Below are 11,236 nucleotides of genomic sequence, written 5' to 3'. Positions count from 1 at the left end.
TGAAAAGAAAAAAAGATTCAATTCCCTTTCTCTCATCATTCACTTTTAAGTTGGTTGTTATCAGAAAGTGTTATATTTGGTCTGGCTCAATCATCATGTCAACAAAAGTAAACTTGAAATATTGACAAACTTTTATGCAAAAGCTAAAATATTTCTTCTACTACAATTTCACTTGAATAATAACTCCGAATAACCAGATAAATTAATACGGCTTATAATTCCAAATTCATTTAATTCCAATTTCACTTGGAATGACATTGAGAATTTTGCCTTAAATTTAGGAGTTAGAAATCAAAATCAGAATATAAAAAAGAATCAGTTATAGTATTAATAATTAAATTGGTTAAAATGCAAACTTAAAGAATAAGGATGAAATAATAGAAGACAAAATGTATTCATAAAGAGATGTCAGGTGAGACACAGTTTAACATATTTATATATCATATTACTCCCTTTATTTTAATTTAAATGACACATTTCGCTTATTGAGAATCAATTTAACTAAACTTTGAAGCTAAATTAGATTAGTTCAACTTAGTATTTTAAAATTAAAATTTAAATATTCAAAAATTATAGGAGAAATACTATAAGTTACAATTTTTCTCATGTCAATATGATAAAAAAAGATATTTTAAAATATTGGTCAAACGTCATATAGTTTGACTCTCGATAAGCAAAATATTTCATCTAAATTGAAATAAAGTGAGTATAAGATATGTATAATTATAAAATAGTACAACTAATTTAACTAAATTCATCATCTATGCATATTCAAAAGATACTGAATAAAACATCTAATTGTTTTCATCATTTAAACAAATATTATATTTTATCTTAACTTCAATGTATATATTTTTAATTAATAGACACTATACACACGTGCAACGCACGTATACTAAAACTAGTACTAATTAATAAGCGTACAAGCACCATAATCAAGAGCTTACAAAAACAAATCAAGTTATGGGACGATTACCTTTTGGAGTTTTAGTGTTTAAAGTATACATCCTAATTAAGCAACCCAAAAATTATTGATAGATTTATGTTACATATAATTCTGCAGAGAATATTTTTCCGCAGAAATCTGTATTTGACGTACCTGCAAAGAAGCAAAATTTGGTCAAAATTTCACCCTTGAAAAAATTAATATATCCGAAATCATCAGATTAAATCAACAATATTGCAAAAAAATTAAATTCTAATCCACAAAAATTCAACAATATTTTACATATAGTCCCAAAAAAAATAACCCTTGCAAGATTAAGTATAAGGATTAATCATAGTGTTAGCAAAGTGGGGGTGGATGATCGAGTTCTTTCAGGATCGTAAAAGAAAAAGATAGTTGGGGAATCTTTTGTCCAAATTATAAGACATAGTTAGCGAAGTCTTTTACCTCGAATTATAAGGTATTAATGCATATTAATAAACATTAATCCGGGAAGTGGAAGAGAACCAAATTGTTTTAGTTAACATTGTGTAAATGGCAGGTTCAACTTTAATTTCATGTGCTTGAAGAACTCAAAAATTATTAACTACCCAATTAACTTTTTCACTTTTTTTGGTAACAAAATACTAATATTAACTAGTTAAGGTTGTTTACAATAGATTGCGGTGTGACATTGTCATCGCCCAAAAATAAAGAGTAGTCTATTGCTCACTCCTCTTCCCGCCGAGCCCCTTTTCTCCTTGGTCCACAAAGACAAAATGTAGGACTGGTTCCAACAATTCATCGGACTCACTAAGTCGGTCACCTTTCAATGGTTCCCATAATTATGTATGAGAAATTGTCCTATTGAGTAATGGGAAGCGGGCTAGTCCCCGAAAATGCCTCGCCCTTAAGTTCCTTTGTCATCTTTTTTTCTTCATTGATACTGTTACACTCGATTATTTTTCTTTCAAAAATAGTTTCTAGGATGTCTGCCTATAGTATTTCATTGACAAACACCGAAGAAACTACCAAAAAGTTATTCTCTGCCCTTTGTTGTTTTACTCCTTCCTTCACTAGTGCATCAGCCACCCTATTAGCCTCTTTGTATACATGTTTTACGGGTGGATGCCCCAGTGCTGCTAGCATTAACCTGCATTTACATACCATAGCATCATAAAACAGGTGACCTTTGTTAATGATATGGATTACCTTTGTTGAGTCTAAGTTCACTTCCAATGGAATGAAGTTGTTCGATGCTGCCAGTATTAATCCCTGCATAAAAGCTGTTAATTATGCATGGGTGTTATTTGTGTTTGTAAGTCTTTCCATAAAACCTATTACTCAGTCCCATTGTTGTTCCTCACTATCCCTCGCATGCCCACTCTGTTGCCCTTTAGGAGTCTTGATTCATCTGTATTAAGCTTGTAAGTTCCTGGGTTCGGTAGCTCCCATTTGACACTAATAACTTGCTTAGGGCTCCTAGATAAGCAATCACCAGCTACATGTAGGAACTCAACTGCCTTAGCAATTGTGTGGCTAGAGGAGATAAGCTCCTTTCTCTTGTTAAAATAGTTGTTGTTTCTAGTTAGCCAAATTTTTCAAAGATAGAAAGTAAGCATTTGGCCCCATGTTAGTATGTTATTGAATTTTTGCTGGTTGACCTTATGAAAGATGGTTTCTCATTGGTGGTGAGATGTAACAACATTATATATACATACACTACTGGTACTTTGCAAAGAGAGGGCCTCCCAAAAAGGCTTCACATTATCACATCTAAGGAACATGTGGCCTATGTTTTCTTCCTCTTTATTGCAAAAAAAATACGTGGAATTTATGTTAATACTCCTTGAGTGCAGGTATTGGCTAGTTGGGAGTCTTCCATGTATCATAAACCACAAAAAAGACTTGATTTTGTTGGGGATCTTTAGATTCCAAATCCAAATGAAATGCTTCCTAGTGTTGTTTTTCTGGTGAGGCTGCTGACCTTCAATGAAGGAGTAAGCAGTCTTGATAGAGAAGGTACCATTACAAGTTAAATTCTAGACTAACCTGTCATTACAAGTTAAATTCTAGACTAACCTGTCCATTCTATCAAAGTTGGCATGGATGATAATATTGTTAATGGTGATCACTGCATTATCAGTCAATGTGAAGGAGAGGTTTGGAGGTTCTATTCTCCATTAAGATCGCAGGAGGAGACCTTGAGGTTGTCTTCTCCCTTGTTTAGGGAGGCCACAAACAAGTTCCCTAAGTGGTTCTATGTTTGGAATCTATCTATCATTATAGAAGCTCACTTTATCCCCAGAATGCACTATCCATCTAGTAGCTTTACTACACACTATCCACCCATTTCTCACACTTTGTCAGGTCCTAGAAACTATGTGCCTGCTTGGATTTCTAGCAGCACAGTACTTATGGAAGAGTACTCTAGCCCACAAAGTAATTGGGTTATTATACATCCTCCATGCTAGGCTTGAATGGGTACCTAAAATCAGTTTTGTGCACATTTAGGCCTCCTTTCTCCGTAGGCCTAGTGAAGTTTCTCTAAATTGTATCAATCTGCTTGCGCACCTGGGAAGGCAATTTGATATACTGCATGACTGCATGACATGGCTTAGAATGATACTAGGGAGGACTTTACTAGAGTGATTTTTCAAGTCATGTTTAGGAATATTTTATTAGAATGTGGATTTACATCTTTGTACAAAAATATTTTTGTTTGGTTGAAAGGCAAAATAGTCATTTAACTTTATATGATCATTTTAGCATTTTGACTTTAACGCAGGGTCTTCACTTATGATATAAAATATAAAATGATATGATAAGATATACTCTCCGTTTCAATTTGTGTGAGTGTAACAAAAAAAAAAAAAAAAAGACTTTTTTACTTATTTGGAAATAAGTCGGGTGTCCCTTTCACTTAGTGCTATCTTCATTTAGCCCTCCACACTCTATTATCCGAACCACCTAGTCCCATTTCCAATTTTGCCTTATTGTCTACTCTCTACACTCTATTCTTGTTCATTAGTCCCATCTCCATTTTTTGACTTTGCTCTCTTCCTACAAATGTCAAACTGAAATTTTGTTTGAGAGCAGTGACTGAGAGAGAGAGAGAGAGAGTTAGCTGAATGCATCATTACGCCACCATATCCCTCAAACCACCTTCTTCTTCCAATTCTGCAACCCTTACCCACCACAATCATGCCTTTTTATTATCTCCAAATCTATTTCCCCAAAACCCTAATTTTGTAATTCCCCCACTCAGGAAGAATCTTTTCAACTGCAAAGGCGTCGAAATTGCCGTCCCTAAACTCCGCCCTAACTCTCTCAACAATGGCGATGACAAATTCAGAAGCATCACTGCTGTCAAAGATGTTGATATTGCCACTCTTGGGAATCTCTGTATCGATATTGTTCTCAATGTCCCTCAGTTACCTCCTAAGCCTTTAGAACACCGTAAGGCTTATATGGAACAGTTATCCAAATCCCCTCCCGATAAGGTTCGTTTTTATTTTCATTAATCAACATACAAGTTTAAATTTAAAGAAAGGCGATTGTTTTTTCTTTTTTCCAGATTTTTTCTTACTTAATTAGACTTTAATTCGTATTTGTTGCTTCAGTGGAACAAATATATCTATATGATAAGCGACACCTATTAGTTGAAAATGAGTTTTAATCATGTTAGCACTTCTACTTTACGCCCTATGCTTTTCTAGGAGTTGATTAGACTTTCAGAGATTTGTATGCCAGTGCAAAATACAAAAACTTCTAGAGTACTTTTTATTTTTATTTTGTATAGTATTAGTCTGAGATGAGTTTATATTAAGTAATATGGTCGGTGAGGATTTCATATAGTTGAACCCACAAGTTGGGACTAAGGCTTAGTTGTTATTGTTTGTTTGTTGTTATGGGTTTGTAGTAGCAAAAACTTTTCTGGGTTCACAAGGTTGTTGGTGCTACTGTAGAAACCAAGTATTCTCTCTGTGCTGTTTATATATATGAATTTGACTTTATATATTATATTAGGACGATAGAAGAAAATATTAAAAACGGAAAAGGGCTAAAAATACCCCTATTGTTTGGTAAATGGTTTACTTTTATGCTCCGTCCACGTATTCGTCCAAAAATGAATACAATGTTATCTTCTAGTCTAAAATTACCCTCGCGACTGACGGAAATTTTTGCGGTCCCTTTTATAATGTGTTGGCAGCACGTAATTGGGCCACGTGGCTCCTTTGTCCAAATCAAATTTAACCCGCTCCAGATTTAAACCCGCCCAGTTTATTGGACCAGCCCACTGTAAAAACCTCCATCTTCCTCGCCTCTCCTCCAAAAAAGTAGCTACAGCCTTCATAAAATGCAGCAGCCACCAAGCTTCTAAAACTAGTCATCAATCACCCGAAACACCACCACAAACGCCAGCTGAGACCAGCCGCTATCCACCATGAAAATAGCTATGTAAACTCACCAAAAAACCTCCATTAATGCAACTCCAAAAACCAGTTGCATCGCACTGTCAAAACCAGCCTCAAAATACCTTCTTCTTCCTTCAAAACACCACCATTTTCGGCTCCAAAACCCAGCAGATGATTCTGTTAGAGTTCGAGTTTTGTCGGCAAAGCTGAAACTCTTGCCGGAAAATCAAACTCCGGCAAAGACCCCCCCCCCCCCCCCCATCTCTATATTCTGCATATAATCCACTTTCATTTAGAAATATTGAATTAATTTTTTTAACAAATCCAAGTCCACGGTGGAGAAGTGGTAGTCCAGTGGTGCTTTTTTGTTTTCAATAAAAGAATCTGGCCGGAGATGATGAAGAATGAACGGGAAAATGGAAAATGAAAAAAAAAAGGAAAGAGAAAGGTAAAAAGTATTAAAAGAAAATAGGGCAAAAAAAAATTCACTTGCCTAAAAATAACCTAGTTTCGGACAATGTGGAGGAGGAGGACGGCAGGTGGACAACACGGGTGGGTGAGGAGACGAGTTGGGTGAGGATTCAGTTTTCTTTCTTTTTTGTTTAAAATATTTTCAATTTGTTTGGGCGGTTTAAAATTGGAGCGGGTTAAATTTCATCTGGACAAAGGAGCCATGTGGCCCAATTACGTGCTGCCAACAAATTAAAAAAGGTACCACAGAAATTTCCGTCAGTTGCGAGGGTAATTTTAGGCCAGAAGATAATGTTGTATGCACTTTTGGACGAATAGGTGGACAGAGCATAAAAGTAAACCATTTACCAAACGATAGGGGTATTTTTAGCCCTTTTCCGTATTAAAAATTATTCTCGAAAAGTTAGTTTGGTAGAGAACATCACGTGATGCTTGGGTTAGGTGATGTCAAGGTTTTGAATCTTGTGGCAAACAAAACTCGGTATTTAAGTGGATAAGGGTAGAGGGAGCCATTATCCACCGGGTTTCAACCATGCGCCACTGGTTGCTTGGGGATTTCTCGGTCATAAAAAAAATTTGAAGTCTTGAAAGTTTGTGAAAGTTTTATACAAATGAAATGATATCAATCATACTATCAGAAAGCCCGTAAAGCTTCCAGAAAAAACAATTAGGATGCAAGGAGTACTATGAAACTCAATAAGTTTGTCCAGAACAAAAGCCCCTATTTATGCTTATTATCAAACAAGTTCACTCATATGGATCTTTGGTTAGTTGAAAAATAATCAATCTAAGTTGATGATTATATATAATTTTTAGACTTTAAACTATTAATATGGTGAATATACGACATTAGCTGCCAGTAGTTTATCAACAATGAGACACTGTTAAGTTGTGAAACTCTAGTTATTAGAGCATCAAAAACTTTAACAAGGCATCTAATGAAAACGTGGGTCAAATATGGTTGAGCTCCTTTGCAGATTAAATGAACTACCTTGATGATTAAGTCTAGGTACCACCGTTTGGGTTCGGACCAACTAATTTTAACAAAGTAAAATGTGCACTTTATGTGCTTGGATATCATCGTCTTTGAAAGCTGGCATGATCTCCTCAGTTGTATCTCTTAACATTTGCAAAATTCTGGGATGTAATAACTTTTGTGCAATTCACTAGTTCTTGATATCTAGCCCTATATATGGTGTCTAGACCTCTCTTTAATTAAGTGGAATGTAGAAATACTAAAACATTGTCCAGGTACCACAGATTGCATAGTGCTGCTGAAGAATGGGTGGTATTTGCCTGGCATCAATCCGCTTATATTGTTCCAATTCTTGTATCTGCATAACCATATAAAGTGATATCCTGATAATTTAATTCTGCTTCAGCGGTATTGGGAGGCAGGTGGAAACTGTAATGTGGCTATAGCAGCTGCAAGGCTTGGCCTTCACTGTATCACAATTGGCCATGTTGGCGATGAAATATATGGACGCTTCCTCATTGATGTGCTTAGTGATGAGGGGATTAGTATTGTTGGGATGAATGAGCAGAGTGAAGCACTTAATCTTCCAAGTTCTGACTATGAAACACTACTATGCTGGGTGTTAGTGGACCCTTTGCAGAGACATGGTTTTTGCAGGTCCTTTTAATCTTGCTTTTCCCAGTTTTCTTTTCCTTTACTTCTTTTTGTTCCCCCTCCCATCTGAGGTGTCTTTGCTTGCTCAGTGTCTGGGCCACTTGATGTTCCTCAGAGTAGTCTAACCTTTAAGATGTTAATGTTTTCCAGTCGTGCAGATTTTAATGTGGATCCTGCATTCAATTGGATGGACAAATTATCTACTGAGGTAAAGATGGCCATTAGACAATCGAAGATCCTGTTTTGCAATGGTTATGACTTTGATGAGCTCTCCCCGAGCCTTCTTGAATCTGCTGTTGAGTGTGCTGTTGAATCTGGGACATCTATCTTTTTTGACCCTGGACCACGAGGTAAGAGCCTTCTTGCAGGAAGACCTGAAGAAAAAAGAGCACTTGGCAAGTTGTTGAGGATGAGTGAAGTGCTTCTCCTGACTTCTGAGGAGGTTTGTATGTCATACTCTTAACAATTGTTTGGTCACACTTGTAACTTATTATTGCTTGTGCCTTCTTTTTTTCTTTTTCTTTTTTTTATTGATCGGTTTATTGCTCGTGCCTTCTGCTGTCCTGCATCTCGGTGTGTGACTTAATTAGATATAACCCAATTATTTGAAGATGTTAAATATAACCAGTTCTTCCTACGAGTTTAATGAGCTAAATTATTCATTTTGAAAGAGCTCTTCTGATAGCTAAAAGCTATCTTACTTAACATGTCATATTTGGCTAAAGTTATGGTATAGACTGGAATCTGGAAAGTACAGCTTGAAATTTTTACAAAATTTTATGCAGCTCAGAAGCAGCTAATATGTATGGTATAAAAAAGTTCAAGAAAGTTATACTCACTCAGGCTGTGTAGTTCTTTTCATTTGTAGGCTAATGTAGCCCCCTTTTCCCTTTTGCATGATATCCTCCTTTTGTTCACAATTTATCTGATTCTATCACAAGGTTAGGGAGAGGGAAAATTGGTTTAATTGGGTGATATTCCCATTTTCCTCTTAGTCAAATATTCACAATTGCATGGACCATCCATTACATAGAGAATCATATCTCTATGTAGATTCTCTACTTTTTTGGCATACCTCTTCTGTACAGGAGCTTTCCCATTTATCAATAAAATTGTACTTGATTCAAAAAAATGTATAAAAGCTTTATAGGAGCTTAATGAAATAAGGAAACAGTAGACTTAAGTTAAGTTTCCTAAACAAGGGAAGTGTAAGAAGCTTTTCCTAGCTACCAATATTCCTTGGTTGTGAAATAACTATTTAGAATGTTCACTTCTAACTTAGATATACTCTAAACTATAACTGTATTAATTCTCTTGATTTTCAACCCAAACAATGATCAGTTACTTGGTAAGCACCTTTAATTGTATCAGAAATTAGAAATCGCCTGTACAAAGGGGAAAATTAAAGCAAACAACCCACAGTTACTTGAAAAACACTCTTATGTAGCACCTATTTCCTTGCACTACTACCACCTCTTTCTACTTTTCGTTTTCATATACATTTTAAATTTAATAAGTTGTAGAGGAAAAAACAAAGAGGACGTGTGAGAACAGAAAGGAAGGCAAAAATGGCTCCATTTGGCAGGGTCTAGGATTTGGTAGATCCATGGATATAGCCTCATCCCTAGTATATCAAAGAATTGGTTTACTGTAGTTGTAAAATTGACATCTTGAGCAACGGTAACATGATGTTCGAGCTGATTTGTTGGCTTTTTCCTCGTTGCTGAATTTAAACTTTGTATATTCTGGTCATGTTGCTGAAATTATGACTTCCTTTCCTGTAAATCAGTGGACGGGTTTACTGTAATCCCCTCTTTCCCTTTCTTCACTCTTTTATATCTGTTACTTATCTGAATCACTATGTCTTCTCCAGGCAGTATCTTTAACTGGTATTGATGACCCAATCTTGGCGGGCCAGGAGCTGCTCAAGAATGGAGCTTGTACCAAGTGGGTGATTGTTAAGATGGGCCCGAAGGGTTCAATTTTAATCACCAAATCGAGCATAACTTGTGCACCTGGTTTCAAGGTATCAATTTTCCTGACCCATTGGAAATGTTGTTTCTTGTGAAAAATTACTCGATTCATCTTCTTAACAGAAGTTTACTTGTTCCCTCTTGCATTAATTAGCTTATCCTGTAGACATTTCTGTTTTACTTTGGGGTCTTTCTTCAGAGACCCCCACTTAGAGGGTGCAGCACTTGATTAATGACCAAACAACATAACTTTCTTCTCTCTCCCTCTCTCTCCCTTTCTCCCACTCGGAATAAGTGGGAATCGTACAGTTTCTGTTTAGTGCATCTTTCCCAAATTTGGTATATACATGTTGGCAAATGTTTATCCTATCTGATACATGCTGGCAAATGTTTATCCTATCTGATACATGCAATTCATCTACCCATTGTTTGTAATAGGTCAATATTATAGATACTGTGGGCTGTGGAGATAGTTTCGTGGCTGCAATTGCATTTGGCTTCATACATGACTTGCCTTTGAGTTATACGTTAACCCTTGCGAATGCGGTGGGTGCTGCAACTGCTATGGGGTGTGGTGCTGGTAGAAATGTTGCCAGTTTGAGGAAGGTCCTGGAACTATTGAAGGAATCAGATTTGAACGAGGATGATAAGTTTTGGGATGAAGTACTGAATGATAAAGTGAACTCTCAGGATTTAACTGTGCTGTCAAAATTGGTTGTAAATGGTAACCATCAGGTGAACCGTGTCTCCGTGCAAAAGGTGGTATCAGAACTGCTACCTAAGCTTGAATCTGCACCAGCAAAGAAGGTTGCGGCTCCTTCAAAGAGATGAAATGGTCTTCTGGGACAAATAGATTTTTGTAGCTGTTACGTTGATTGTGGCATATGTACCATCATGGAAAGAAATGCTTGAATTGGAGATGGTCTAGCCTGCTCATTATGATATGCTCGGTATTATTAAGGTTGCTGCCTTGCCGGTGGTGGAATTGACAGTTTTGGTCTAAAAATAAGAAGTGCCCAGATACTGTCCGTTGGTCTGCCTGCATGCATGAGAGGAAATTAGCACATCAATTGAGCATTCCTGCTTGATGACATTTCTGATTGCTCCAAAGGAGCTGTGCCTTGCTTCCTGTATTTTGATTCTTACATCTGTGACCACCTGGAATATTAGGAGAAGCCAATTTTTGTTTGCTTGATGAGTTGATGGAGCCAGGCCGTTGTCACCATTTATGATTAATATTGTTGGGCTGAATTCTGTCTCGTCTCCCTTCCGTATAAATTTTTCCCTTCTTTCGTACCTCCCTTTCTTGTGTCACGTCTCTTCCCTTTGAAAAATCTGTGAAGCAACACCTGTGTAAACCCAAAGGACATACTGGAAGAGATTCACAGTATCTGGTTGCTATTAGTAGGAATGGAGTATCAGTGCGTCATCCAAGTGTATTAATACCGTATCAGATTTTAGTACATCATAGCAGTTGAGGAGGCATAAAAAATTCGACAATTATGTTGTCACAAAAAGTCAAATTAAATTCTTCTGGTTTGCATCAACTTGCACTCGTTTAGTCCAATACAGTCTTTCTCCTTTAGACTCCCCGCGTTAGTGGTCCAGTTAACCCCCTATACTTTGTGCCAATCATTACGTCGAAGCAAATAGTAGTATTTCACGCTGAAAACGAGATACCATCATAGAATTGAAAATTCTGATAGAAGCGTGAGTTAAGCCTTAACATCCAACCTTTACATGTCATTCAACAAAAACAGCGATCATGAACCATACAGATGCATTATCCCTTACAATAATTCTGCAAACCCCCTTATGT

At 36.5% G+C, this 11,236-nt stretch overlaps 1 protein-coding gene across 1 annotated transcript; it reads left to right on the top strand.

Moving 5' to 3' along the window:
- The first annotated feature begins 3,897 nt into the window (after positions 1–3,897).
- On the top strand, positions 3,898–10,713 carry LOC104113819 (probable fructokinase-4). The gene is made up of 5 exons (XM_009624109.4): positions 3,898–4,428; positions 7,197–7,447; positions 7,595–7,886; positions 9,318–9,470; positions 9,856–10,713. Exons 1-5 carry the CDS (start codon positions 4,057–4,059, stop codon positions 10,246–10,248), a joined length of 1,461 nt encoding a protein of 486 aa, XP_009622404.1. The 5' UTR covers positions 3,898–4,056; the 3' UTR covers positions 10,249–10,713.
- Positions 10,714–11,236: the final 523 nt, after the last annotated feature.

The sequence above is a fragment of the Nicotiana tomentosiformis genome, chromosome 1 (genome assembly GCF_000390325.3).
Source record: "Nicotiana tomentosiformis chromosome 1, ASM39032v3, whole genome shotgun sequence".
Classification (NCBI taxonomy): domain Eukaryota; kingdom Viridiplantae; phylum Streptophyta; class Magnoliopsida; order Solanales; family Solanaceae; genus Nicotiana; species Nicotiana tomentosiformis.
The sequence above is the reverse complement of the archived record's forward strand: the minus strand, read 5'-3'. Positions and strand labels throughout refer to the sequence as shown.

Bases quoted from the DNA above. Each gene is read 5' to 3' on its own strand.
- LOC104113819 (XM_009624109.4), top strand. From the start codon at position 4,057: ATGCATCATTACGCCACCATATCCCTCAAACCACCTTCTTCTTCCAAT. The intron at 4,429-7,196 runs GTTCGTTTTTAT...ATTCTGCTTCAG, and splicing joins CCAAATCCCCTCCCGATAAG to CGGTATTGGGAGGCAGGTGG. The intron at 7,448-7,594 runs GTCCTTTTAATC...AATGTTTTCCAG, and splicing joins CAGAGACATGGTTTTTGCAG to TCGTGCAGATTTTAATGTGG.